The sequence below is a fragment of the Lepidochelys olivacea genome (genome assembly GCF_965140295.1).
Source record: "Lepidochelys olivacea isolate rLepOli2 genome assembly, chromosome: 5".
Taxonomy (NCBI): Eukaryota; Metazoa; Chordata; order Testudines; family Cheloniidae; genus Lepidochelys; species Lepidochelys olivacea.
The window spans coordinates 131327046-131354393 of NC_140415.1; the positions used below are offsets into that span (position 1 = coordinate 131327046).

General features: G+C 45.9%; 1 protein-coding gene and 1 long non-coding RNA gene across 2 annotated transcripts; both read left to right on the forward strand.

The window, feature by feature from the left end:
- The first annotated feature begins 1658 nt into the window (after positions 1-1658).
- On the forward strand, positions 1659-23926 carry LOC311520667. The gene is made up of 4 exons (XR_014711657.1): positions 1659-2638; positions 18074-18219; positions 22718-22817; positions 23681-23926. It is a non-coding gene; the product is annotated as an uncharacterized lncRNA (long non-coding RNA).
- Positions 2637-5104, forward strand: LOC311520666 (transcription factor JunD-like). Its single transcript, XM_084628294.1, has one exon. The coding sequence runs from the start codon at positions 2892-2894 to the stop codon at positions 4050-4052; it is 1161 nt and encodes a 386-aa protein (XP_084484420.1). The 5' UTR covers positions 2637-2891; the 3' UTR covers positions 4053-5104.
- Positions 23927-27348: the final 3422 nt, after the last annotated feature.

Consider the following 27348-nt stretch of genomic DNA (forward strand, 5'->3'; position numbering starts at 1 on the left):
TAGAGATTTTAAAAAATTGTTAATGCCCCCCATCCTTTTAACCAATGACACAGTTCTCTTACAGCTCAAAAATACAATGCATAATTTCCTCCCTACAACCCTGAACACATTTAGCATTTTCTACTATTTTGTTGTACCCTGAGTATAGTAGATAAAGAATTAATGAGTCAGTTGTATACAACTGACTGAGGCAAGGTATTCTGCAAAACCCTAGCCCAGAGGTTCTCAAACTGTAGTCCGCGGACCACCAGTGGTGCACTAGCTCCATTCAGGGGGTCTGCAGATAGTTCCCTCTAAGGCAGTGGTTTTCAAACTTTTTTTCTAGTGTCTCAGTTGAAGAAAATTGGTGATGTCCATGACCCAACAGAGCTGGGGTGAGGGGTTTGGGAGGGCCTCAGAGCTAGGGCAGAGGTTGGGGTGCAGGGGTGAGGACTACAGGGTGGAGCCAGGAATGAGGGGTTCAGGGTGTGGGAGGGGACTCTGTGCTGGGGCAGGGGGTTGGGAGAGAGTCTGGGCTGAGGGTGCAGGCTCTGGGGTGGGTCCAGGAATGAGGGGTTCAGGGTGTGAAAGGGGGGCTCTGGGCTGGGGCAGGAGGATGGAGTGTGGGAGGGGGTCAGGGCTCTGGGCTGGGGCTGCAGGCTCTGGGGTGAGGCTGGGAATGAGGGGTTTGGTGTGCAGGAAGGGGCTCTGAGTTTGGGGGGCTCAGGGCTGGGGTGGGAGATTGGGTTGGGGCATGGGCTTACCTCAGGCAGCTCCCAGTCAGCAGTGCAGCAGGGGTGCTAAGGCAGGCTTCCTGCCTGTCCTGGCCCCATGAACTGCGCTGCACCCCGGAAGCAGCCAGCAACAGGACTGGCTCCTAGGCAGAGGCGCACAGGCGACTCTACGCAGTGCTCGGCCACAGGCACTGCCCCCACAGCTCCCATTGGCTGGCAACCAGCCAATGGGAGTGCGGAACCAGTGCTCAGGGCAGGGGCAGTGCGTGGAGCCCCGTAGCCCCCCCACTTAGGAGCCAGACCTGCCGCTGGCCGATCCTGGGGCACAGCGCGGTGTCACAAAAGGTAGGGACTAGGCTGCCTTAACTGGACAGCACCGCCAACAGGACTTTTAATGGCCTGGTTGGTGATGCTGACCAGAGCCACTGAGACCCAGTGCCTTACGTTCCATGACCCAGTACTGTGTCACAACCCGCAGTTTGAAAATTACTGCTCTAAGGTGCGTGCTTGGGCGGCTGCACATGAGAGAATGAAGGGCCACCCACCTAATTGGGGAGCCACACAGGGAGAAGGGGTGGGAAGAATTTAGGATGTGCAGGACTGCGGTGGCCAGAGAAAGAGGCGACTTTCCCCAGTTCCAGGCCTGTAGCTACCGGGGAGAGATGGCCCTCCTTCCCAGCCCCAGCTCAGGAGCTGCCTGGGTGGGGATGAGAGGGAGACACCCCCCTCCTTCCCAGCCCCAGTTCGGGGACTGTCGCGGCAGGGGAGAGAGGGCACATCCATCGCATTAGAAAGGTAAGACTACTGATATTAAAAATATGAAGTGTGTGCTTTTATTTGTAGAACAAAAAACATGATTTTTTTAAAATATAATGCTTTTATCCCTAGCACTTTACAAGAGTTAGCTAAGGGTACAAACATTTGGAAAGGTCATTAAGTGGCCTGCTGAGACTTCAGCAATTTTTAAGTGGTCTGTGAAAGTAAAAGTTTGATAACCACTCCCCAGCCTACACACCTTACTACACATCTTAGACAGTATATTTACTAGGGGAAGGCAGCTGCACAGCATTGCCTCATTCACTGCACACTTTCCAAGATGCCCTTGAGAAGGGCATTAGAAAACGGTAAGGATGTTCTGCTGTGTTACCGGAGACACAATACATCAGGTAATTAAAGAGGGTGTCAGAAGGCAGGGTAATGAGGCACAGTTAGGGTTGCAGGTGGAATTTTCAAATGGTACTTCCTGATTTTTTAGTGCTTAATTATGCAACCTGCGCATTCCCTTAGCATACTTTCTGCGTAGTAGTCTGCAAAGAGAAAGTCAGATTATGGGGTGATGTTTTCATCCACTGTGGTCCTCCCACATAAACGCTGCAGGGTTTACAATCCCCTCCACTGCGTTATTGGGTCAGTGCCTCTCCCTAGCATTCGAGAGGGATGCAAACAGGTCAGGCTAAAGACGAGTTTGGGAAGCTGTGAGTTACAGTCAGCGGAATAACGCGAGGAGCAGAACAAGCCCCTGCTCCTCTGTGCCATGAAGGCGATGAAGAGCGATCATTTATAAATGAACCCCCCTCCCCATACACACACACCCGCCCACAGCTCTCACCCGGGGGGGCGCTCTGCCAAAGCCCCTTTTCCCAGCTGGCAGAGCTGTTCAGCCCGCAGCAAGGGAGCGTGGGCGGGTGTGTGGGCAGCTGCCAGCGCGGAGCTGTGTGCGCTCCCATGCCCAGGCGGGAGGGAGAGAGCCGCGGCCGCTGGAGGGGCGGAGAGAGCGGGCGCGAAGGCGGCGCTGCTGCTGGGAGGGGGTTTGACATCAGTTCCCCTGTAGGAGTTTCAGTAAATGCCACAAGCCGAAGGCGCGGAGCCCTGGGCGGCGGCTGAGGCTGCAGCTGCCCCCGGGGGAGCCGACCCGCCTGCCAGAGGTGAGCCCGGCCCCCGCCTCCCCCATCGCGGACACCGCGCGGAGCAGAGCCTGGGCGGCCCGGGCGCAGGCAGCCCACCTCCCTGCCGTGCATGCGGCTCTGGATCTCCTTCCCCTGGGTGCCGGGCTGAGGCGGGCGGGGGCCCCCCGACATCCCAGGCGAGCGACCAGTCCCCGCAGCCCCCGCGGGGGGTCCCCTTGCTCCCGCTCCGGCCGGAGGCGGGGCGGGCCCCCTGGCCGGCCGGGCGGGCAGCATGAGCGGCGGCCGGGCGGCGGTGAAGATGGAGGCCCCGTTCTACCCCGAGGAGGGGCTGGAGCTGCTGCCCGACTTCGTGCCCGGCTTCGGCAACGGGCTCGGGGCCGGGGCGGAGACGGCGGGGCACAAGCTGCTGCTCGGGGCCGGTAAGAAGCGGGAGATGGCGGCGGCCGCCTCCCCCTCGGCGCTGCCGGGGTCGTACACCCTGCGGCCGCCCGGCGGCACCCGGAGCGGCGCGGCGCTTAGGCTCATCCCCGCCGCGGCGCCCCCGGGCTCGGCAGCGGGGGGAGGAGCCGGCGGCAGGGGCGGCCCGGAGGCGGCTCTGTTGGCGGCCGGGTCCCCTGCGGAGCTGCCGCTGCTGAAGCTGCCGCCCGCCGCGGACCTGGAGCAGCTGCTGATCCAAGGCAGCCCGGGCCTGGGCCCCGCCAGCCCCTGCCCCGCTGCCGGCCCCCCGCCCCCCGCGGCCGGGCCCTTCCTCTACCGCCAGCAGGTGACGCAGGAGCAGGAGGGATTCGCCGACGGCTTCGTCAAGGCCCTGGCCGACCTGCACAAGCAGAACCAGCTGCTCGGGGCGCCGCTCTCCCCGGGGCCCTGCCGGCCCGCCGCCGACCCGCCCGCCGTCTACACCACCCTCGGCAGCTTCCACCCGGCCGGGCCGCTCAGCCCCGCGGGCGGCACCTACTCCGCCGCCCCGCCGGGCCTGCCCTTCTCCTCCCCCGCCCCGCCGGGGCTGGGCAGCGGCCGGCTCCCCGCTCCCGGCGCCGCCAGGGCCCTGGAGGAGCCGCAGACTGTGCCCGAGGCGCCCCCGCCGGGCGAGGCCGGCAGCAGCGCCCCGACGCCGCCCTCGCTGTCGCCGCTGGACGCGGAGAGCCAGGAGCGGCTGAAGGCCGAGCGGAAGCGGCTGCGGAACCGCATCGCGGCCTCCAAGTGCCGGCGGCGGAAGCTGGAGCGGATCGCGCGGCTGGAGGAGAAGGTGAAGGCGCTGAAGGGGCAGAACGCCGAGCTGGCCGCCACCGCCAGCCTCCTGCGGGCCCAGGTCACCCAGCTGCAGGGCCGCGTCCGCAGCCACCTCTCCAGCGGCTGCCACATCAGCGCCGCGGGCCCGCCCGCCCCGCCGCCCCCGGAGGAGCCCGCCGCGCCGGAGACCAGCGCCTGCTGAAGCCGCGGGCCGGAGTGGGACAGAGACTGAGCAGCCTGCCCGGGAGAAGGGGGCGACCCCCAGCCCCGCGCCTCAGACTGGACCCGGGACGGGAGCGGCCCCGAAAACACGTGCGAGTCTCGCTTCCTCGTCGTCCCCCCACCCCCGGCGCTTTGCACGGCGGCTCGCAGACTGGGCTCGCCTGCCGGGGAGGAGCCAAAGGCCCCCGGCCCCAACGCGCTGCCGCAGCGGAGAAGGAAAGATCTTCGACTTTCCAGAGTCGTCTTAAAATATTCCGGAGTCGGTTTGGGGATTTGATGGGGGGGGGAAGCACTAGAGCGTTGCAGGAAAAACATAGGGGTTCAAAGGTTCGAGATTTATTGACCAATAGATAATTTTAAGTACCTAGATTGAAGGTCCCTCTTTATTTATTGATGCCTGGGAAGGAAGCAAAGTACAGAAGTCGGGTATTAAACATCTTGTAAGGTATATTTTATGTTGCACTGAGTACAAAACGGTTTTATATTGGGTATTTAACGTTTAAAGCTGACTTCAAGAGAAATTCCTACACTTCAAAGGGAAGGGTGTTTGGGGGTTGTTTTTTTCAAAGTTCAAGTGAAGAACTTGTAAAGATTTCAGAACTAAAATAACCCGTTTACAGAGAGTCAACTTTATTTTCCTGCAAAAGGCATAATTCCTAATACACCTTAATATAGTGTGTAGTGATGGTTCAATATGTTTGTTCAGAGCTTGAAAAAAGCTAAAATTACCCATTTCTTTTTTTAAAGTGTGTGTGTATAGAAAACAAAATGTGGTGATGGTATTTCTTGGTATTGAGAAGAATTTTTTTAAAAAGATTGTTTTGCTGCAGAGTAGCTTTTAATTTGCAGCTGGCAGTTAAGAGATGCAAGTAAAGCACTTGAATGGGTCTGGTTTTAAAATCTAGCCTTAGCTGAGAGAGATTCTGCTAGGTAACTTAGGTTAGAATGAATGATATTTAATTACAGATTCAACTGTAAGAAAGTACTCTTACAGACCATAAGCTCCATATTATTTCTTGTGCTAATGCAAACTTGGAGCATTGATATATATATATATATTTATTTATTTATTTATTGAAACTTGAAACTTTTTTGATGTCACCTAAACCTTATTTTTATAGCAAACGCATCTGGAAGAAATTAATTTGGCAGAAGAGTGTCATTTATGCCATTTCTTTCACTGTGCACATTCCAGTTCTGCTTGCTCTTTATGGGGTATAGTAGCAATTCAGTGCTACCCAGAAAAGGGCTCAGATTGTTTTTTAGCTCTAACAGTTACTTTATGGTAACTCCATTGTATTATGTTTGAATAAATCATAGAAACACAATGGAGAACTAGATTTATTTTTTCAGAAGAAATATGTAAATAATATTTTCTTGTTCTATTTTATCCTAAACACATTTTTCTAGTTGTCTAGGGAGGGGAAGAGTCAAAAGTCAGAATGTGAAATGAGTTTCTGGGTGGAAGAGTCCAGTGTGATTTATTTATTTTTGCCTAGATTTTACTAATAAGGGATAGAAAGGGAATGGTTTTCTCTGCTTAGACTTGCTTTTTGGGATTCTCTGGATAAATAGCAAAAACCATGTTATGGGCAGTTTTGCTTTTTTACTACCCTTTGATATGCATGTTTTGAGCGCTTCTGCAAATCAAGGTTTATTCAGTCTTGTGGTTTCGTACAATTAAATTTTCATTTTCAGCATGAACTCTGAAGGTTCATTCAACAAGAAACCCTGTAAGGCCCTGATCCTGGATCTGCCCATACTTAGAACCACTGAAGTCAGTGGGGCTCAGCATGAGCAGACCCAGTTGCAGGATGGGGCCCCACCATAGTCTTTGGAAAATATCTTAACTAATATAGTTTGTTTTATAAGCATGATCAATTAAACCAATTCCATAACCATTTTATCTCATCCATGTCCTCTTCTGAAAGCTACTTCAGCTATGCTTTGAAATGCACGAAGGGGAATTGATATGCATACAATGTTTTTTGCTTGTAAAGAGAGTCTTGTGAGAGGGTTGACTTAAAATAGCATAGCTGTAAATGTAAACTGTGCGTGAGGCTTCCCCTTGTCAGGCCTGGGACACACACTTAGCACAGATGACTTCAATGAGTAGTGGAGATGCAAACCACGTTAATCATTTAAAAACTGAGTAAAGTTGTAGCATAGCCAGAGCCAGAATGAGTGATTTCAGTGATAGTCTAAAACTCCCTTCTTCTGTCCTAAGAATTGTGTATTAGAAATACTAGCGAACAAACGCAATGCCGCTTAATTCTTACGAAGTAACTACAACGTAAAGATCTTTTGCTAAGCGTTCAGTCAGTTTCACCACACTAATAGAATTCAACCAGTAGTAATGTGCCATGTCTGGCAAATGTGTTAAAAATGAACCAGTGCTTAGTACATGAAAAACTGCATGTCTTTGCAAAGGTGATGGTGCAGAAGTAGAGAATCAATTAATTTTTTACACTTAAACACAAGCTTTACATAATGAGGGAAGGAGGGAACTCTACTTGGTAAGCAAACTTGCACTGAGTGCTCTGCACTGGCAGTGTTTCTACTTCATTAATGGAAAATAAGTATTTTGATGATACGGCACAGTGGTCAACTTGTGTAGTTTCAAATGAAAGTGGGGGAGGTGGGTGAAGACCTTCTAGCAGTACCTGAGGAAAAGGTTGAAAAACACCTGACACTTGCTGCAATCTAGTTCATTTTGTAGGTGCTCTTTGCTCCTCCGAAGTATTTAAAGATATAGCTTTAAAGGCACTGCATATAATTTCCGATAGGGTTAGTTCACCAATATCTAGAGAAGGGGATGAGCTCCACGAAGAGAAATCACCACAACCTTGCTTCCAAAATGGTGGCAGAATTATGATATGGGGCCAATGAGGAGCCCCTCCAGCATAGCACTAGTAGGGCTACGAAACATCACTTGGTTTCTTTCTCCAGTGATACCTCCGCAATTTGTGGAGCTACATGGCATGTTATTCTCACCAAAGTCTTATCCGACCTCATCTTGAATGCCTGCAGTGTTGGTTTTATGACTACCTCCTTAAGTCTGTTCTTCTACCACTCTTTTTAGCTTGTAATATTAAGCCTAAGCTTTCTTTACTTCAGTCCATTGTTGCTTGTCGGACCATCTTTTAAAATGTTGTAATACCCTGTTTATTTCCCCAGGTGTTCTTTTTAGATTATATATAGCTCCCTCAGTCTTTCATGTCGTCTGATCCTTGTATCATTTTTGTTGCTTTTTGTATTTCTCCTAGTTTTTCTTCATTGTTCCTAAATTTTCAGAACCAATAAAGTGCACAGTGCACCAAGTACAGTCTCATTAGGCCATTTTAGACCCTGATATCTGTTAAAATTTTCAAAACCACTTAAGTGACTTGGGTGCTCACATCCTGGTTTCAGAAGTGACAGGCACTTAAAAGCCTAATTCTCATTAAAAGTCGGCTGACTTTAAATGAGACTTCAGGACTATGAAAATTTTACCTATCCTCCTAGACTTAATCTGATCTCTTCACACACATTCCTGATACTGACTGTTCAAGCAAAAGATTCTCATATCTGCAATTTATCATCACTACCAGTCAGTCTTGCATTATTTTCTAGACAGTTCCAATCTCTCTTGGTCACTCTGCTTGTGTGTTACTATTTTGTGTTTCTCATCAGTAAATTTGATTGCAGTTTAGTTGACACCTTCCTTAAGATCTAGAGTATAAAAATATTACTCTGCACTAAAAAGCATTGGTCCATGGTATATAATTGGTACTTATGTTTGGCATGTCTTTGTGTCTAGGTGCTACAGAAAGGTGGTGGTGGGTGAGTACTTGTGGCTAGGAATTCCTGTTCACTCCTACTTTCCTCCGGCAGGGGGTGGGAGCTATTGGCAACTGATTACTGCCCACGCTGACTTGGAGTATGGAAAACATATTCTACTGCTTGTAATTTGTGGTTCCATTCCTAGAAGAGCTGTTTAATTCACTTCTCATTCAGAATGTGTAGTAACATCGTCCAGTTTCATCAGCTGGCCTGACCCATCAGCGTGGTTGTTGCAGATTCCCGTAATGGGTTTTTCCCCTCCACTTCTGGGTATAAACTGCGTCAAGCTCAGATGTGGAATCCAAACTCCATTGATATTCTAATAAATGTGTTTTGTTCTAGTTCTGTTTCCCCTCTTCTTTAGTTAAAGGAAAAGAGTGAAAAGACTAACTGAATTGTGATGTTGGTAAATAAGTAGATGGCATTCTTCTCTCTTAGTTCAGTACTGAGCTAATGTCACAGTGCATTGCTGGGATTAGCTGTTCTGTTGGAGGTCCTATCTGCCAGAAGAGGCATAAAGACAATGTCCTGAGTAGCACTTAAAATTTAGGTGGCATAGATCTGATGCTCATAGTTTGGCCAACCAAACCTCTGGTGTAGACGTAACTAGGCTAATGGAAGAATACTTCTGTCAGCCTAGCTTCTGTCACTCAGGGAGGTAGAGTTCTGACCTCGAGCATCAAGAAAAACCCCTTTCAGTGCTCTAGGCTCCATCTACACTATGGAGTTATGCCAGTATATGTTCAGGGCCGTTGCTATGCTGCACTGTAGTCCTTTTTGCATAGATATGGCACTAAAGATCCCATGGCACTTTCCCAAGAGTATGGGGTGTCCTGTCAAAACACAGGTGTTGAATTACAACTTGAGCAATTACATTCTGCATACCTAAAATTCCTGCTCCATTTTCAGTGATGCAGGCTATTCTGTCATATACCAACACCGACTAGAGAAGAGCAGTGCTGCAGCAGCTGTCATTTCACCTCAGCGGTGGCTGCATTTCAGTGTTTGGGTGGAGAAGTCTCTAAATATCACTTATACCTTCAATTACATCTGTCTCATCGTAAAATGTTGTTTGAATAAGTCCCAATATTAAACCCTGAATTATCCCACAGGATGTGATTGTTAGCATAGCAATCTTGATATGAACTGCTACTTCTCTTATTTGGCAACCAATTTCTAATCCATGGTATGGGATTTTTAACTAATGGTATTTATTCAGTTATCCTATAAGATTATTCTGGGCATTGATAGTCAAATATACACTAAATCTCCTTTATGTCCTAATCATTAGTCCCACTGCAGATGGTAGTTGGATTGCCATGATGTAACTAAACTTTATATACTGATTCCTGTCTGAATGTATTCCTTGTATAGATGCCTGCCTAATAAGCCAACAGTTTCTTAGGGTTTTTCCTTCATATTCTTAAAGTTATTTTCAGAGTTCCTGAAACTTCCTCTGCTGTTTCTTCAGTGCATTTTGTCAGGGCCTCCAGACTTACTTTTTTCACCATCAATTTATATATATAAAAATAATGATCACCAAAATATTATATAATTATTTTTGGTGATACTTTTTTCATCATCTTTGTTTACACCTCCAACTACTGTCTCTAGCAATTTCACTGTTTCTTTCACAGGGTTTTCTGATTTCCTTCCGCTTATCTCTTTTTCATTGAAGCTAAGTATACATTTGACAAATACTCGATTTGTGCAGCAACATTGCCATTTTCTAAGTATTTTTATTTGGTTAAATAGTAATGTGACCAAGAACAAAATCATCTGCTTGTTAATCTGATCACCAAGGAGGAGAGTATGTATGTCATCAACGTTGAGCACAGTGGCTTGATAGGCTATTCAGATATACAGAATCTGGCAGGCAGCCTCCCTTTTAAAAACATGTAGGAAGATGAGCAAGGGAAAGTGAAGTCTTGATTGGGCAGTGTGTGTGTGAAGAGAATCCTGCAAATGCTGACTGCAAAGCCCCTGTCTCTTGCTGCAATTCAACCTTGGGTGCAGTAAGTCCTAACTCTGGTACTTAATTACATGACAGTTACTCCTGTGATTCACTGAAGAAACTTCTCGAGTTGAATTACATCTTCTCAAAAAGAAAAGGAGGACTTGTGGCACATTAGAGACTAACCAATTTATTTGAGCATAAGCTTTCGTGAGCTACAGCTCACTTCATCGGATGCATACTGTGGAAAGTACAGAAGATGTTTTTATACACACAAACCATGAAAAAATGGTTGTTTACCACTACAAAAGGTTTCCTCTCTCCCCACCCCACTCTCCTGCTGGTAATAGCTTATCTAAAGTGAGCACTCTCCTTACAATGTGTATGATAATCAAGTTGGGCCATTTCCAGCACAAATCCAGGTTTTTACTCTGAAATCGTCTCAAAACTAGAGTATTTAGCAAACTTCGTTCCAGTTGCCTCTTTGAAGGTTGTCAACGAAATCAGAGTTTATGGAGAGTCTCAATGCTCTGGGTGAGAAATTTTGCAGTTAATATGGAAACCATATTCTATTGTGGAGGACAAAGTGTGTTAAACTGCTAAGCAATCTTGTGCCACTCAATTGTTTTCTATCATTGTTTTCTATCCCTGTTGTGAAGTGACTTGCAACCTGTTCATGCTGTTAGACTTATCAGACCTAAAGAAGAGAGAGATGTTGGCTCAGAGCAGGAACATAATTTACTTTTGCACTGTGGGATCTTCGATGGCAAGTGCTGCTAATACAGGTTTCAGAAAACAGGAGGAAAAAAGAGTGCAAAAGATCATGTGTAGTGTGTACTAATGGGACAAACATCCAAATAGCTTTAACTGAAATTTTACAGTTTGAACTGTCTTCCAAAACAACTTTGCATTGGCCTTGTTTAGCCACTTGTCCCTGTTTGACATTATGGCTACTGGCTAGACGCTCTTTCTAAACTTCTTCTGAAGTTCATTGCATGCAGAAAACAGGCCTAAGATGGAACTCCACTTATGTTGAAACAACTCATACAAACAGGGTGTACACATCCAGGAATTAAAATCCACATCCCCAGTGGCTTTACAGTGGAATATTGTTAATGAGAATTGGTGCATTGGAACCCTGGAAGCAACCCAAGCTGGCATCTGTTTTTTGGTACTAGCTATGTCCTTTGAAAATGGACCTATGCTTAAGTCAGTGATTCTCAACTGGTGTACACAGAGGTCTTCCAGGGTGTACATAACTCATCTAGATCAGTCTCTCAACCTGGGGGTTGTGAGACAGATTTAGAATGGTCACAAGTGCAGGGCTTGCATTAGGGGGTGACAAGCAAGGTCAATGCCCGTGCCCCAGGGGGCCCTGCAAAGCTAAAATATATGCTTAACCCCCGGGCAGCGAGGCTTAGGCTTCAGACAAGGCTTGCAAGTGAAAAACAGGCTCAAGTATCACACTATGATGTAAATACAATATTTATATTCCAATCAATTTTATTATATGGTAAAAATGAGTCAGCAATTTTTCAGTAACAGTGTGCTGTGACACTTCTGTAGTTTTATGTCTGATTTTGTAAGCAAGTAGTTTTTAAGTGAGGTGAAACTTGAGGGGGACACGACAAATCAGACTCTTGAAAGGGGTACAGTAATCTGGAACCACTACACTAAGTTTTTGACAATGGCATAAATACTGTGAATGCAGAAATTTTGTCTCCTTGTGGTTCCAGCCGTAACTAATTCTAAAGTCAGGCCGTTTCTTGTGCCAGATATGTGCATTTAAGTATTTTCCTTTCAGCTCAGATATGATTTATCAATGCTAGAGTAGCCAACAAATCTGATTAAAGCATGCAAATATCTATGAATTCAAAGCAAGGAATAAATACTTCTCTTTATCTAATCTACCCATCCAGGTATACAAAATTAAAGGAACTGCAGTTTCCTCAACTGTAATGAATGTGACGGTGAAGTATGCAATAGCACCGTACTTTCCATATTCCAGCAATCAAATAGTAGGGTGGAAGCCCTGCATAATTATACTAAATCTTGCGACTGCAAGGCCCCTTTTAGAAGTTCTGCCAAACAGCATGTCTACCAAGAGGCAGTTCAGAACTGATGATGCAGAGAATATGGTTATTTTATAATACCATTTATCACTGATACATTTTAAGCATTACAGGTCATGGCTGTATGTACTGCAAACTGAATGGATGGTCACCATAAATAATAACTGCTCTGAATTAGCATTGTGGAAAGAGGAGGTTCCCTACTGGGGAACACAGTACTCCTGTCTGACCTGTGAAAGCCAGAGAGATTGAACATTAAGATTGTGACTTTTAGGTACAAAGTCGATTTCATGGCTGTTACTGAGCTCTGTAGAGTTAGTCTAAGGAGCCTGGCTTTACAGGTAAAAGGATATGAAAGTCCTGGTTTAAAAAAAACCTCCATTTTTCTGTAACAGAGAATACATAGAACATATGATGGTGGGTATGTAGTAAATACTTACTGGCACTTACTTGGGATAGCTTACTTAATTCACTCGAGTAATAGCTCAGAATCATGCCGATCACATAGGGCACTCTGTGCAAAAAGAACTGAAACAGAGGAGACTCAGAAATGAGGTTCTGGATTCTTACTGTGCCACTTTTCCTATTTAATATCCATCACAAGAGGAAGACTCTCTAAAATGGTGGGTAGGTAATGACTATGGTAGGGTTGTATGGTAGACTACCATAGTCATTACCTACCCACCATTCTCGAGCCAATGTCATGAAGTCTTATGACCCCAAGCAGACAGGACCTCTGCCTTACATACACTCTGCAAGATTGCAGCTGTACAGTGCCCTCAAACACTCTTGGGGCATTAGATTGTTACTGACCCAGATCATTTTGTGCTAGTTCCTGAATCATTACTACTACTTCTACAGGAGTACTTCTGGGCTCCCAAAACTTGACCTGCACCAGTTTCTGAGATGGCAACAGAAACTTACATGCTTGTGGTAAGCAATATGGTGCCATGTATCCTAGCAGGCTGGGAAAATATAATGCAACAATTTTTTTAATTGCTTTGGGGACGGAAGTCTGTAAAACAGTAGCCTTGAAATCTTTTTGACCAGTTTTGTAGTCTATCCATGGATAAATTTGACAATCAAATTTAGTAAAAGTTTTCTATACTGAATACAAACTTTATAAAAATATTTAGTCAAAACTAGCTTGTGTTGCTCATTTAAATGTTTCCCAGACTTGTTCTCTAGAAAGTCTGTGCCTCCCAGCCTTGTGACTGGTAACTTCACAATCTTTCTCTCTATAGCCATGGTCACCATCACCCACATGTGATCGAGTAAGGTTCCTGAGTTCTGAAAATGAACCAGACAATGCAGAGTTCTGATCTGTAGTTAAGTGAAATCTGCAGTAAGGACAAACTCCAAAAGGCAGCTACTTTCCTGATTTTTTTTTTTTTTTTTTTTAAAAAGGCAAATCTCTAGTTCAGTGGTTCTTAACCAGAGGTCCGGGTCCCCTAGGGGGCCTCAAGCAGGTTTCAGGGGGGGTCTCCAAGCAGAGCCAGCATTAGACTTGCTGGGGCCCAGGGCAGAAGGCCACAGCCCCACTGCATGGGGCTGAAGCCTGGGTCCATGAGCTCTGCCACTCAGGGCTGAAGCTGAAGCTTGAGCAATGTAGCTTCGTGGGGGGGGCCCTGAGCAGTTGCCCTGCTCGCTACCCCCTAACGCCGGCCCTGGCTTTTAGAGGCAGAAAACCAGTGACTGTGGCACAGGTGGGAGTTTTTATAGCATGTTGTGGGGCCTCAGAAAGAAAAAGGTTGAGAACCCCCCGCTCTAGTTAAGGATTTGGCTCTAGAAGGAAACAAGTTTTTGCTGGTCCCTTGGGTGTTCCCTTATATCTAAAAGATTAGAGGTATTTGGCTTATTAATACCGCCCATTGAAAAATCAGCTCTGGCGAACAGTGCTACTTAGTTGCAAATACTGTGTATTATGAAGACACGTTTAGGGTAGTTCTGGCATACGAACAACCAGTTTCAATGTACTAAGTACTGTATTTACGCTGGAATAGCTTTACCACTGTCACATTTTTTTAACTCCATTGGTGGGGGGAAAAATAATTTTTTTTTTAAAGGTGCAATATTGGGTTAGTGAAGTTATTGGCTTTCATGTGCTGTTTAAAAGTGAGCTAGTTTGCATGGTGTGACATGAGAGATGAAATTTAAGGGCACTATTCAGCCGAAATTCTGTGCCTCCCACCACACCCTGTATTCTGAATGCACAGTTGACTCAACTGAGAAACAGGCCCACCAGCTTTGAGGCCAAAAAGGGAGGGGAGAAATAATTCCCTACCAAGCAGTTGTAGGGCCGTGTGGGGATGAAGAGCTTATGTGATTGAGCATCTTGCTTAATTATAGTTGCATTGCTACTCTCTATGTTGGGTCTGAGCATTTCCACTGCTCCAGCTTTCTGAATGACGGCAACTGTGAGCTTGCAGTAACTCCCCATACAGGTTCATCGGGGCGTGACAAGGTTTGTTGGAGTGAGAACTCTCCCACCTCTGTAGGTTTTTTGGTCTGTGATGTGGAGCAGGGGGAGGAAGAAACCAGCTGCTTCTCCTAGACAAGCTCTGTTTTTTGAGGTGTCCGTCCAAGGTTTGTCGTCGTGCTCTCTCTAAAATTTCTTCTTGGGCTGATAAAGCTTCCTGTGTTAGAATATGGTGTCCTGCTGTCATCCCAAGAGTAATTACTACTGCTGCTGAGTTGGGTGGAGTGTGTGTGTCTCTACAGAAGGGAACAGGTTTGGGCAGGCACATACCAACATCACTGATGTATAATGTCAGTTTCTTGGTGGGGAGGGCAGGTACTTGGGGTTGTGTGTGTGGCTGCCTAAGCCTAGTAGAATGGCCCAGCTGCTACAGAAGTGATGGGAGGCTGGATAGAGTCCTGAAAGTTCTCATCTATAGTGGTCGTCATTCTTAGTTCTCATTAAGTTTATTACATTTCTTTATAGTGTGGGAAAAAATCTATTCTTAGCCTCAAACTTTTCAACTTGGAGCTCTGTTAACCACCACTTGAATTCTATTCTGAATTCTCCATTCCCAAGAGCAGTATCACTTTAACTACAAACAGAGGGGATCAAAGGACTCTCTCAGAAGGGAGAAGTAACAACTGTCATTCCCCCCCCCCCCGCATACACCCCCATATAGCCACCAGCAGCCCAACCACCTTAACATTGCTCAAAAGCAGAACTATACAAAAATCAGTCATTTAGAAACTAGAATCCCACATTATATTCCTCCAGGGGTTTCAGACAGGTAACTAGAATGACCAGGCATTCAAGACCTAACGTAAAGAAGAGTAGCTAGTAAACCTAAGCAACTCATCCCAGATTCCACTTTGCTGCTGCAACAATGGTGGTAGATTTTTAATTGTGTTTTTGTCTCTCCCTACTTGCCTCATTAAATTAACAGGTTGAGAAGAGGCAACCCTTCCTGAACCTCCCTGGCAGGAGGGATTTTGAAATTTGAGCAGGTACTTTTTTTGGAGTCGGTTGAATGAGAAATTTGGGATTTATTCCTACAAACAGAGCCTGTTCACATTGTAAAAACTAATTTGCTTGGATTCAGTATTACTTCAGGGTTTCTGTTTCTAGTGGAGTTTTAGAATTCTGTGTGTGTAAATTTCTGTTCTGGCTCGTGTATCTTATTCAGACAGAGCTAACTGATTAATTCTGTTGCATACTGACTCCAAATTCTCTATTTTTTGTCAGAAAAGCCTTTCCAAGATAATTTTCAACAGATTGGCTTTCAAACATGGTAACATTCTATACTTAAACTGGAGACTACAGGGCTTAATAAAAATGCAGCTGTGGATTATGTGTACTGGATTTTTTTTTTACATTGCTATTACAGACTGTAATATTAGAATCAAAATAATTAGTCGAAGTGGAAAATATTCGTTTATAACTTGCACTTGATTAAATGTAAAACAGTTTATCTTAATTTAGTAGTGTGTAGGAGATACTGTATCCTTTTTAATCAACTTGAGTGGAAAATCCATGTTTACAAGTGTACTCCTGGTTCCTGCCAATTGATGGTAGCCAATTTAAAAACAAAACTGGAGGTTAAAACATACTGCAATCCGCTACCTTGGCATAGTGGTCTCACTCCTGCGGCCACTGACGGCACTGAGAGCCTTGTTAGGGACTCAAACAGGAGCAAGATTGGATTCTAAGTCTTTGTTTTACATGCTTAAGACAGAAAGGCGACTTGCCTTGTGCGCTGTTTTGTGCTCCTGTGTGTCATATATAATTTAGAAATACACCAATCAGTTTGTAATACTAGCACCTCTATGGAGATTGCAGTTTGTTTGGGTTTTTTTCCTTGGAGGGTTAGACATTTTGGAATGTATAACATTCATCCCTGTGCTAGAATTGTTTACAGGCAAAGAGATTACTTGTTTGATTTTTGTAATCTGCAATGTGCAATTTTGTACATGCATTTTAAACTAAAAGAAGAGTTTATAAGGAAGATACGGTCTGTACAGGACTTGGCCATGAGTATTATTTCTTTTATATAAATATCTGAAAAAATAAAATTTCTTTATATTTATCTTTGTGGTGGTGTTTTGAAAATTCAGAAACTTAAACAAGTTAAATTGTTCAATGAACACGTGTGGCATTGCCTACATAGTCTGTATTCCTAACACAAAATAGCTTGATCTCTTGTAGTAAATAGGTTGCACTCCTGCTTCATACTTGCTAGTTGTTCCTTCTTCCAGTGCTAGCCACTTACTTTGTTCTTCGTCTCTTAGCATTCTAAGTTAGGTATGGTCGGGAAAAGTCACGTGTAAAAACGTTGTGGAATTCTGTCTCTCTCTGAATAACTTTCCATTGACCACTCGATTGACAACTCAAAATGTTAGTCTTCTGAAAAAGCTCCAGCCCTTATTTAACTTGATTGTTCTGTCTCTTAGCACTAGCTTGGAATCTGAACAAGTATAGTGAATCCGTCTCAGACTAGGGCTGACAATAGCTTACTGGAATCCCGCTTACTGTTAAGGTTTGTATTGTCTCAGAGCTAACTAGTAAAAACTTGTTTTGTCACAGACTAGTCTGACTTGAAGATGACCATGGAGCAGATCTGTTGAATAAAGCATGTTTTGTTTTTTTTCTCCATAGTCACTACATTAACTACATTTTAATACTGGGTGGGATGTAATAGTTTAGAAGTGTCCCACTGCACAGCACATTTGCCAACTAGGAGAGCTGAGCACAACCATTTTCCCACCCTCCAAAAATCCGAGATTTCAGAAAAATTCCCATTGTGCATTGAGGTGAAAGAGATTCAGACCACCCCACCCTGGGATTGCTAATAACCCGGGGGTTAGAGCTCTTGCCTGGGATGTGGGGAATCTTTCTTCAAGTCCCTGCTCTGGCTTATTTGAAAGAGGGCCTTGAAGCTAAAGTTTCCCATTCCCAGAAGGGGCCCTACCCACCAGGCTTGACTAATTCAGGGGGATTTTTATCTCTGATTTTGACCAGAAATTCCACCTTGGACCAGAAAACTTCCCATGAAAAGTTTATTTCATTTCAGCTAATCTGCATTTTCTGATAAAACAGTTTTTTGAAAAATTCCCAGCCAGCTCTGCCCAGTAGTGACCAGATATGGCACAACTGACCGGCGTCACTCAGCCATTGCTTCAGTTGTTTGGGTACTAGTTGTAAGCACTTAGAGAGAGCCCAGTGCTTGCGCTCTAGAAGAAAGCTGTTCAATTAAGACAGACATAAGTCCCACTTGGAGAACAACTTTCATAACCAACCCCACCCTACTGCCAGGCTCCCCCCGGAATTAAGATGGTAGGAGAATAATAAAATGTCAAAGCAGATAAGAATGCTGATAACATGCCTTTAAGGCAAAGATAGATGCCTCACATATTGGGTCTTCAGGTCTCTGGAGGATTCCCAACACACATTCACACGTGTGTGTAACTGAACATGGATCTTCAGTAGGTCTGTAGAGAAAGTGTAAATACTCTCCACACACTGATTTCTCGTGTGTATGAACTTTAAGAACTATTCAGTGTCAAAGTTGCAAAGTCAAGCACTCTAAAGTTAGAAAATGCCACAATTAAGGTTTAGTGCAACCTTAATGCAGCCCTCTTGTGCATCTGTATTTTGATAGTCTTTCATTACATGATCAAATATTTTCCCCCCTACAGGACCCTCTGCACTGGGCAACCTTAACTGTGGGATCTCCTAAACTGAGTGCTTGACTTTGCAATCTTCAGTTCATTTAAAAGAGGTGTTGTAAAACAAAATGAAGGAACAGACATTCCATCAGAGAGAATCATGTTGATCCCCTAAGGTGAGTGAGCAGGGTTCAGACCTTTAGATCTACAGCATGCATGTTTACCACCTAAGATTGCTACCAGTTACGCAGTCATCTTCTCTGTGAACCTGCCACGACGGCGGGGAGAAAGAGCTTTAAAACCCACTGGCAAAGTATATTAGTTGACAGCAGAGGAATGTAGACACAGTACTCCCAGCTTCAATTCCAGGCTCTGGAGGGAAGTGGTTAGTCCCCTGCCCCTAGCCTGTTTATTCCCACCCCCCCCCCCTTCCCTTTCCCTTCTGCTGCCCCTCACCCTCAGGTAGCTGCAGTCCCCCTGTTTCCCTTCCTCCTCCCAAACACGCACCCCTCCTTGCTTTGCATTCCAGAGTGGCTGCTGCTTCCTTACTGCCTGGACACCAGCAGACAGCCTCCCTGCTCTCAGGTTTGCCCAGCACCATAGCACCCCCTAGGTTTGCCCAGCACCATGGCCAGGAGCAATAATTGCATTGAAAACCCTTCTCAGTCCAGTGATGGAGCATGCTCAGCATCTATGGAGTCTCTAGAGAATTTAGCTTCAGAACAAGTCTGTTGAACATGTGTGGATTGAGGGGTGGGGTGGCTTTTTTTTTTTTTTGGAAGCTTATAACTTAGTCAAATTTGGGCAAGTTTTCACAGGGATGCCAAAAAGCACATCCCTAACACCAGACGTTCCTGCTCTAAAGCATGGGGGCCCAAGAGCTACTCAACTAAGAAGTTATAAGCATTAACGGGAAAAATATTTCCCTAATCTTGTTTCTAAAAACAGCTCTACGATTTTAGCTACAACTTTATCCAGAAATTCAGCCTGAAGGAGGCAACTGCCACGGGAAATTTCTGCCCAAATGGTTAAAGTTTTGCAAAGTTATAAGCAACTGAAAGCAGAGTCTAATTCAAAATGTTGGGCAACCTTACCTATAGGTGTTGCTACCAGTTCCACCTATAATGGGTGAGTGTACCTATAGCTGTATTGTACAGTTATCATTAAAGGTTATTAGAAGGCATTTAGTTGAGAAAGGTAATTACCTTCTGGGCAAACTAAGATTTATCATCTACATATGCCTCTTCAGATCTGTCCCATTCTCTCTGCCAACTCCCATTAACAATAGCCTTATGTTTACTTTTGAGGGTTGACTACCTGTCCCAACAGGTGTCAAATGGGTCTTGTTGCGCTCCTGCAGAATCTCTTCCATGCCCAAGGCTCATGTCAGTAGTCACACAGGTTCCTCATCGGATATCTTGCTGGAAGGGTGACAGCCCACATGTTCTTCTTGGCCTAATCCCTACCAGTTCACATCATGGTGGTTGGTTCATCTCTCATTCCCGTCCTGAACTAGAGATTGGTTCCTAAAGAACAGACATTTCCCCAGCTGCAGCCTCTTTAAAAATGCCTCTCTTCCCCTCCCCATGAGTCAATCACATATTACCAAGCTGAGCCTTCTCCCTTACCTGTGCTCCTGGTTGATTCCCAATTTCTGGGCCACTACTTTGAGAAATACAAATGGGTGCTAGCACCCAGTACTAAAACAGGGTGGACAGCTCTTGTCTGAGAGTAGCATTTCACTAAGTTACAACATCAGGCTAGTCTAGTGCTTAGCTTGCTTAGGTACATTTCATGGAGCTGTTGCTTTCCCTGCAGGTAGGGAAGAGAGGATGGTGAAAAGAATCCCCCCTGACCCCCAGCAGATTGATACTATTCCCACTATGTGAACTGATCTGTCTTCTACTCAGGGAGTGTTGGGTGACAGTCTTCTCGCAGGTTAGCTGGGGAGGAGGTGGCCATTGGGGAATGGTGCTCCAGGTCTGGCAATAGGTCAATTAGCAGGAGATAAACTGAACAGATTAGTTCCCAACTTGAGGATGTTTTATAAAGCCTGTTCTAAAAAGCATGTATCTGTGTTCTGGCTTGGTTTAGTTACCTTCCCGCCAGTATCTATTTGGGAGAGAAAAGACACCTTGAAACTAAACTGCAAGCCATATCTATGTATGTTTGTTTTTTAAAAAAGTTTCTCTGTACCACAAGGTGGTATCCATGCGGAAGCTGTAATGGTGTTCTCCGTGCCACACACACATCAGGTGGGGAAGTACACATAAGCCTCAGCAAGAAATCAGAGCCACCTGAGACAAACTGCTGAAATTCCTATTTTTCCCCTCAAAGTTAGCAAATCTTCAGTTTCAGTCCCAGTGGGACCCTGGCAAAGACCAGACTTTTTTCTGTTAATGGATTGCCACTCTAAATTCAGGGAAGTGTCAGCCCTACGTGTGGGGATTACCCTATATCAAATCTGGCCAGTCCTGATTAGTACCAGACTCCAGTTCACAAGCATCACATTTCAGTGCTTGAGACCCACCCTGCTGAGCATGCCACCCCCTTGTCAAAAACCAGAGGGACTGAACAGAACATTTACAGAAAACAGGACTATCCAGTTATAATAGTTAACAACAGTTCTGGAAGCGATATAAAAGCTTCAGGGCTCAGCCATTCTAATGATCAGAGAGCAGGATGAAACCATGGTAGATTATCCCACAGCTGGCTGCTGTCAGAGACTGCACACTGGGCTACACGGACCACTGGTTTGATCTGCTCTGGCAGTTTTAATCGCCACAGCACAACGTGATTATGAGGGCTACAAAGAGTGAAAAATCTCTTAACGCTAAGCATGGCACTGGACAGCCATACCTTGCTGAGTTTGATCTTTAGAAAAAAGCTGCTCTCAGTTTCTGTAGCACTTGTATCCAAAGTATACAAAATGCTAATTGGTAGAAGATTTTACTTCCTGCATAACTGTATTTTACTCAAGCTTAAGCAAATAGCAGGGTTACAAATAGAACTGAGAGTAAAATGAAATCCTACTTCTTGCAACCCGCAAAGCACTGGCTGTTGCAACAAGCCCCCATTGGACTGGGTGAGGATGGCTGAGAGCACTAGTGTCATTGCACCCCAAAAGCTGGGGTGGGGGGAAGGGGCTAGTTCCACACACCAGCTCTGCCTCCCGCCCCCCCTCCACTCCTCTCCCCCTCCTCCCCCGGGCCTCTAGTAACACCTCGCCCTACACTTAAGCCACACATGTTGATAAAAAGATACAAACCCAATAATGTGTATTTCACTGTAACACAATTTTAAATATTACCTTGCTGTCTCCCTTGGGTTGTTTCTCCCCGCTTCTCTCCCCCCCTCCGTTTATTCTGTTTTTTCTTTCCTTCACTCCCTCCCACTCCCTCCTGCTGCGATCAGCAACTCACCATTCTCCTGACCCTAACATGGCTCCCCCATCTGCTCCCTCCCACTGCAACTGGCATGTCTGCCTTACCTGGTATGGGGGTCCCCTTCTTTACCCTCCAGCTCTATCTCCTGTTGTCCACACCCCGCTGCTCTCCCCTTTGCTGAGTCCAGGCTCCCAAATTGAGGGGGGGGCAGAAGATGGGGGGAATTTCCAGCCTCATAGCAAATTTTGTTTATCCCCTTCTTTTTTAATTGTAATTTAAAAATTACCCTGAACACTCGATACCTGATACAGTAAGTCAGTTACAGATTGAAGGGTCAGGCTCACCAGTAGGTCTCTGCTAGCTAGCACTACTCCAGTAATGCAAAGCAGGTGTAAACCTAGCCTAGCTGTTCAATGCATCCTGGCCCTTCTACACTGCCCAAGCATGGTATAAAACAGCCAGAGCCTACTGGTGAATGTGGCCATTAAAACTTGGTTTTTAAATCCTTTAAGGCCAATGCTACAGCTGTTCAACTCACAGGAGAGATCACACGGAAATACTTGTTTAGTGTTTGGGTATGAAATTTTTAATAGGTACAAAAACCTAAGGATATTCCCAGAGAGAAAGCTACATTCAGCTGGATCTAAATTGGAGAGTATATATCAGTTGTTTAAGGGGAAAACCACATACTATGAGAGAGCGTTGTAATTGTCCCCAAAACATGCATTACAAATCCAGAAGCTTCAGAGTGAAGGTTAAACTTAAGAAATCCAGATGGATTCAGATATGGAAATTCACAGTTCGGGCACTTAAACTACTTTCACTCTGCCCTGTGGCCGTGCCAAACAATAACCATATTAAGGCATTTTGGTGTTTGTGGTCCTTGAGTAAACTATTTTTAAAAAAAGATAAATGAGAGGTCTTAATTTATCTTCACTGCATTGGTTCAGGGAACAAGATGGAGACTCTAAGTCCAGCCACTGCCTGGCTGAGCTGCTCTCATGAGACCTGGAATCTGCTCAAGCCCTCAGGTTTTGGTGCAGGTTGTCCCTAGTATGTGGCAGCCATTACTTTGAAATCTTTGCCTTGCCCAACACACCCAAGACTATTGCTGAACTGCAGAGGGGAACTCAGGTTTGCTAGTCTGACAGAGCACCCGCTGGGAACAGGGCACAGTCAACTCCAGCAAGTAGCTCTGCAGGAGAGGGACCTAATTCCGCAGATGCTGATGGACAATAAACCTGCTTCTTAAACTGTTCTTATGTCGTGTTTCTGTTCCTTCTCCAAGTGACTCATGACAAGCTTCTCCCGAACACTTAAAGGCGCTGAAAGGATTCAGTGTGTAAACAAGGCAGATGGGACTCACTTTCATGTCCAGAAATGAGAAGGTAAGTGGCAGGACCTGCTCCCACTGTCAAACCCAAAGGTTTTGGGGTGGCAGAAGAAGGTGTGCAGGAAACCTGCCCATGTGTACCCTACCGGTGTGACCTCAAGGAGGAAATAACTGGGGTGGATTTGAACTAGGTCTGTACTGGTTTATGACACGTGTATGAGGTTTGGGTACTGCAAGAATCTTGAAATTGGCTGTTAGCTCACAAATAAGGGCAATGGTGGCATTTGCCTGGACATGTATTGATGACCTTTGTGTTTTAGTTACAGGATGCAGACCAGTGGGGGGTCTGCCCTAAGCAGCACTGAAGGGGTAAATATGCAGTTCTTTTTGGCTGAAACTCTGCACATCTCTTTATCCTCTACTTTTAAAATGCACTGTCATAAATACCCCTTTGCAGCTGAAAACCCTTTCTGATTTTCTTAGTCACTGAACTGCCCCAAAGGAGATGGGTTAGAAAGAGAGATGATTGACTTGTTGTTGTAACGCACTTCACTTAAACACATGCTGGCTCTACTTTATTAAACGATGTAGCTTAATCCCCCACTTGCAGCACTCCACCCACATGCTTTGCCAGCAACCCTGCAAGACTCAGGTCCTGTCTTCACAAACACATCCCTTGTTGATATAGCTGGACCTGCACCTTCGTGGAGGCTGATGTCAAACCGCTGCCTGGGGGCTCTTGCCTAATGTTCACCACTGTGTGCTGGTGCCCGGCCCAGAGTTCTTTTCAGCCCCAGTGCTGGTTTTCCCCAAAGGGGGGATTGTGCACCAACCCTGTTCCTTGTGAAGTCTTTTCGCTGAAAGCTGGGTCAATGTAGCTGGAGCGTAGCTTTTTGGTGACTCTGCTCTTCTCCCCAGGCAAGTGCCATCCCCTGAAAATACACACCGAGAACGGGGACCCATCTCCAGCTAAAAGGAAAAAAATGAGTTTTCGTTGGCTACCAGCAGCATGAAGCCCCAGGAAGTTGGACTGAAACACTGTAGGATTTCTATTCCGCGATGTATCTACATAGAGACTCACTATAAGCAGGTTCCTGTATATCCATATTCAGCAGAAGCAGCTTAGTGCTGTATTTCCTGCTGTTTAGTTGTTGGAATTTTTCAGACAAGGCTGTACTTATTAGAAAAAATAAATATCAAAACTCTGTTAGACAGAAGTACCGCAGAACTTCGCCTGCCCCTTACCTCCCCTCACTCCCACACCTTTGCAAAGACTGCTAGAGGTAAGAACATGAACCAAATATATAGACAGCGAGGTCTGTGGTTTTATTTCCACCCCAGGGTGAGAATGGGATAAGCACAATATTCAAAGTACTAAATTAAGAACCTGTTCAAACAGGCATGAGGTAGCGTCTGAGACCACAGGACAAATATTTGTCTGCCACGCACTTTGGCAGATAATCAAAAGGCAGCCAAAAGAGGGTGGAGAAGGAGTCCTCCGGAGACAAGGCGCAGCCTGTTTGCTCATCCCAGTGGAGAGAATTAACCCAGACCTACAAAAGTCCTTTGCTAGACGGAGTTCCTTCAGAACCCAACAGAACCATCCCACTTAGATAATCTGAGCCGTAGGTGCAGGCCTGCTTGGTGATGTCCTACGCATGTGTAAGTCACAGGTGACCCTTTCACACAGCAGGTGTCCTTACGCCATCTGCCTATGATCAACATGCGGGGGAAAACGCAGATTATTGTGAGACTGTGGCAGCAGAGGAAGCTTCCTTGCTTCTCCTCATCCCCCTCCTGTTGCTACACAAACAGCACGTTGCCAAGTGATGGGATTGTGACATCAGATATAAGTCACGCTCCCCCTTCTCTCCTCATCCCCCAAATCAGCTATTTGCACAGTGCAATCCTATTGGTTGAAATGAAGCATGTCAGTGCATTCATGTGCTTAAGGTGACGCTGTTAGACCAGTGGGTCTCCATATTTTCCCATCCTGTCTAGCTGAGAACCTTTCTCCTTTAGTGGTATGGGAAGGGCAGGCAGATTGCAGCCCACAAGTCGAGAACCCCTTTATTAGATGGAACAAGTCAGACATAGCATCACAGACAAAGCAAGAAGGAAACTTACTATTCTTGTCCCTATGCTGAGTGGTAGTAGAATTTGGGGCCCTGCCTGTCAGGTTCCCATTTGGAGCAGAAATCTAGGATGTGGACCCCAGTATTTTCTTCGTGTAATTTGTCCATTTATGACACATGCTGTGTCCTAGAACAGGGGTGGTGACGAACAGCATGTACCTATCTCCCTCTTACAGAAACCTCAGGTTAGGCACTGCTGCCCTGTCTGCAGAAGCAACTGCCTTGTGCCTCTGTCTCTCTCCAGGACTTCATGCAAATCTCATTGCTTAAACTCTACCTCTTTTCCTCCCTCAGCCCCTGCACTTCTCAGCTGGGAAAACCCTAACCCAAGGCTGAGGCCACATGGCCTGGCTAGATAATCCTTGTCTCTCTCTCTCTCACACACACACAAGCTTGGACAAGGCTAGAGGCCTGAACACGGAGGAGTGCTCCCCCACCATACCCTTCAGACTCTGGCTGTCATTAGTAGAGTTCCATCCTGGGGGCTTATATGTCACAAGCCATTAGCTCCTTCTGATATTATATGTATCTATTCCCTCCCCCAGAAACTTCTTAATATAGAGAGAAGGTTGAGAGCACGTACCAGTAAGGCAAGGATCACACCTGTTCCAGGGATGTTGTAATTATCTCTCCCCCCCTTCCCCTCCCCAGCCCATAAAACCAGCACTACAAATCCAGCAATTTCATAGCTAAGGTGAAAATAAAAAGGAAGGAAGCCATGTTAGAGGAGGGAGCACACGGTTTGGCACAGATACACCCATCTGCAGGACAACCATACTTCCAGAGTGAAAAGTGGGGGACACGACAGCAAAGGGCCATGTGCAATAAATGCTGTGTTTATTTATCCTTCTAGGATCCTTTCAGTATCTTCTCCTGGGCTCAGCCTCTCTCTTCTGAGATGCTCTTGCCCAGCTGCCACCCCCCTCCCCCACAACACACACAACCTCAACTCTGCCCCCTGGTGATACCAAGTGAAAAAACTGGTTTTAAATCAGTTTCATCTGGGTCACACACTAACATTTACGAATCGTAAGCACACGTTTACTGCTCAGTGTCACCCCAGGAAAGTGTGAAGGCTCTCTGTGTATTAACAGTGCTTTTCCAGTCCTTGACATGTTTTACCTGAGTTCTGTGGTGCCTAGCTTTTCAGTGCTTGTTTTGAGAGATGACGACAACATCCCCGTGATGTTTTTATCCTAACGTGCACTATAAACCTTGACTGCATCGTAATACAGCTCTTGTATATGGGAAGACCTAAGGTACTGTATGGTTGAACACCTGCTTCAAGTGCAAGACTCAGCCTACCTATGGAGTCACCTCCATAACAAAGAACACAGGTTAAAACAAAGGCATGGAAGGCTGGGCCTTGGTTGGCACTAGTAGAACAATATTCCTCCCACCCTGCAAGCCAATTGTCTCATGGCAAAGCTGGTATTTCTCATCCTGCCTCCCTCAACACCACTGGGGGCCTCTTCCTCCCTGGGAGAGCCTTCAAATACAATAGTGGGGTTTCCAAGCGGCTCACCCACTCCCTCTGCCACACTCCATCAGGCCCTGCTCTCTCCATCCATCCTGCTGTTCTGCATCACCCCCATACGACTCTCACATTGTGGTCCTCTCTGACACCAACAGCTGGCGCTCTCACCCTGTCCTCACATTCGCTCCCTCATGGGTCTAGGAAAGCCTAAAGCCCGGCTCTCCCTATTGGCTCTAGGCAGATCTAGGGTTCAGAAATAAATATAGAAATGGGGCTGGGTAAGACTTTGACTTTCAGGTGCTTCCTTCTAGATTTTTCTGCACCTTCTATAAATCGAGTCACACCAAACTCTCACCATCCTGTTCCTTTGGAACTGCAAAATCTTCCGGCTGGCAAAAACTCACAGTCCCATAGAACAGGGGCAGGTATGGATACTGCATCTAAAACTTTATCACTGGGCTGCCGTGCTCAGAAACAGACATGATTTCTCAGTGTGAATGATAAGCCAGCATGGATGCAGGATACAGCCAGCAACGGTTCCTATACAGGACTGCATGTAAGCACCTGCTTATAGAAATCAATGGGACTTAAGCACATGCTTAAATGTTGTGCTGAACATGGATGGCCTTAAGCATGTGCTTAAATCCTTTCCTGAATTAGTGCCCACGTGAGATGTCCCCACTTTATAAGATGGCTTGGGCACAAGGATGACACCCACCTCTCTGAACCCACTGTTTGGAATGAGGTGCGCTGCCAGCATGGTCTCTATACTGGATACTACATTGTTATAGAATAATTACCCACCTCAGACAGAGATTTAACTGCAAATAACATACTTGGGTCCCTTCAGCAGCTTCACACACAATATGGCCTTCCTGATAAAGTAATTTACAAATTAGACGCTGCTTACAAAATCAGACATAAAAATACAAGTGTCACAGCACGCTGTTACTGAAAAAGTTATTACTTCCTCA

Excerpts from the sequence above, each read along its gene's own strand:
- LOC311520666 (XM_084628294.1), top strand. The coding sequence starts at position 2,892 with ATGAGCGGCGGCCGGGCGGCGGTGAAGATGGAGGCCCCGTTCTACCCC.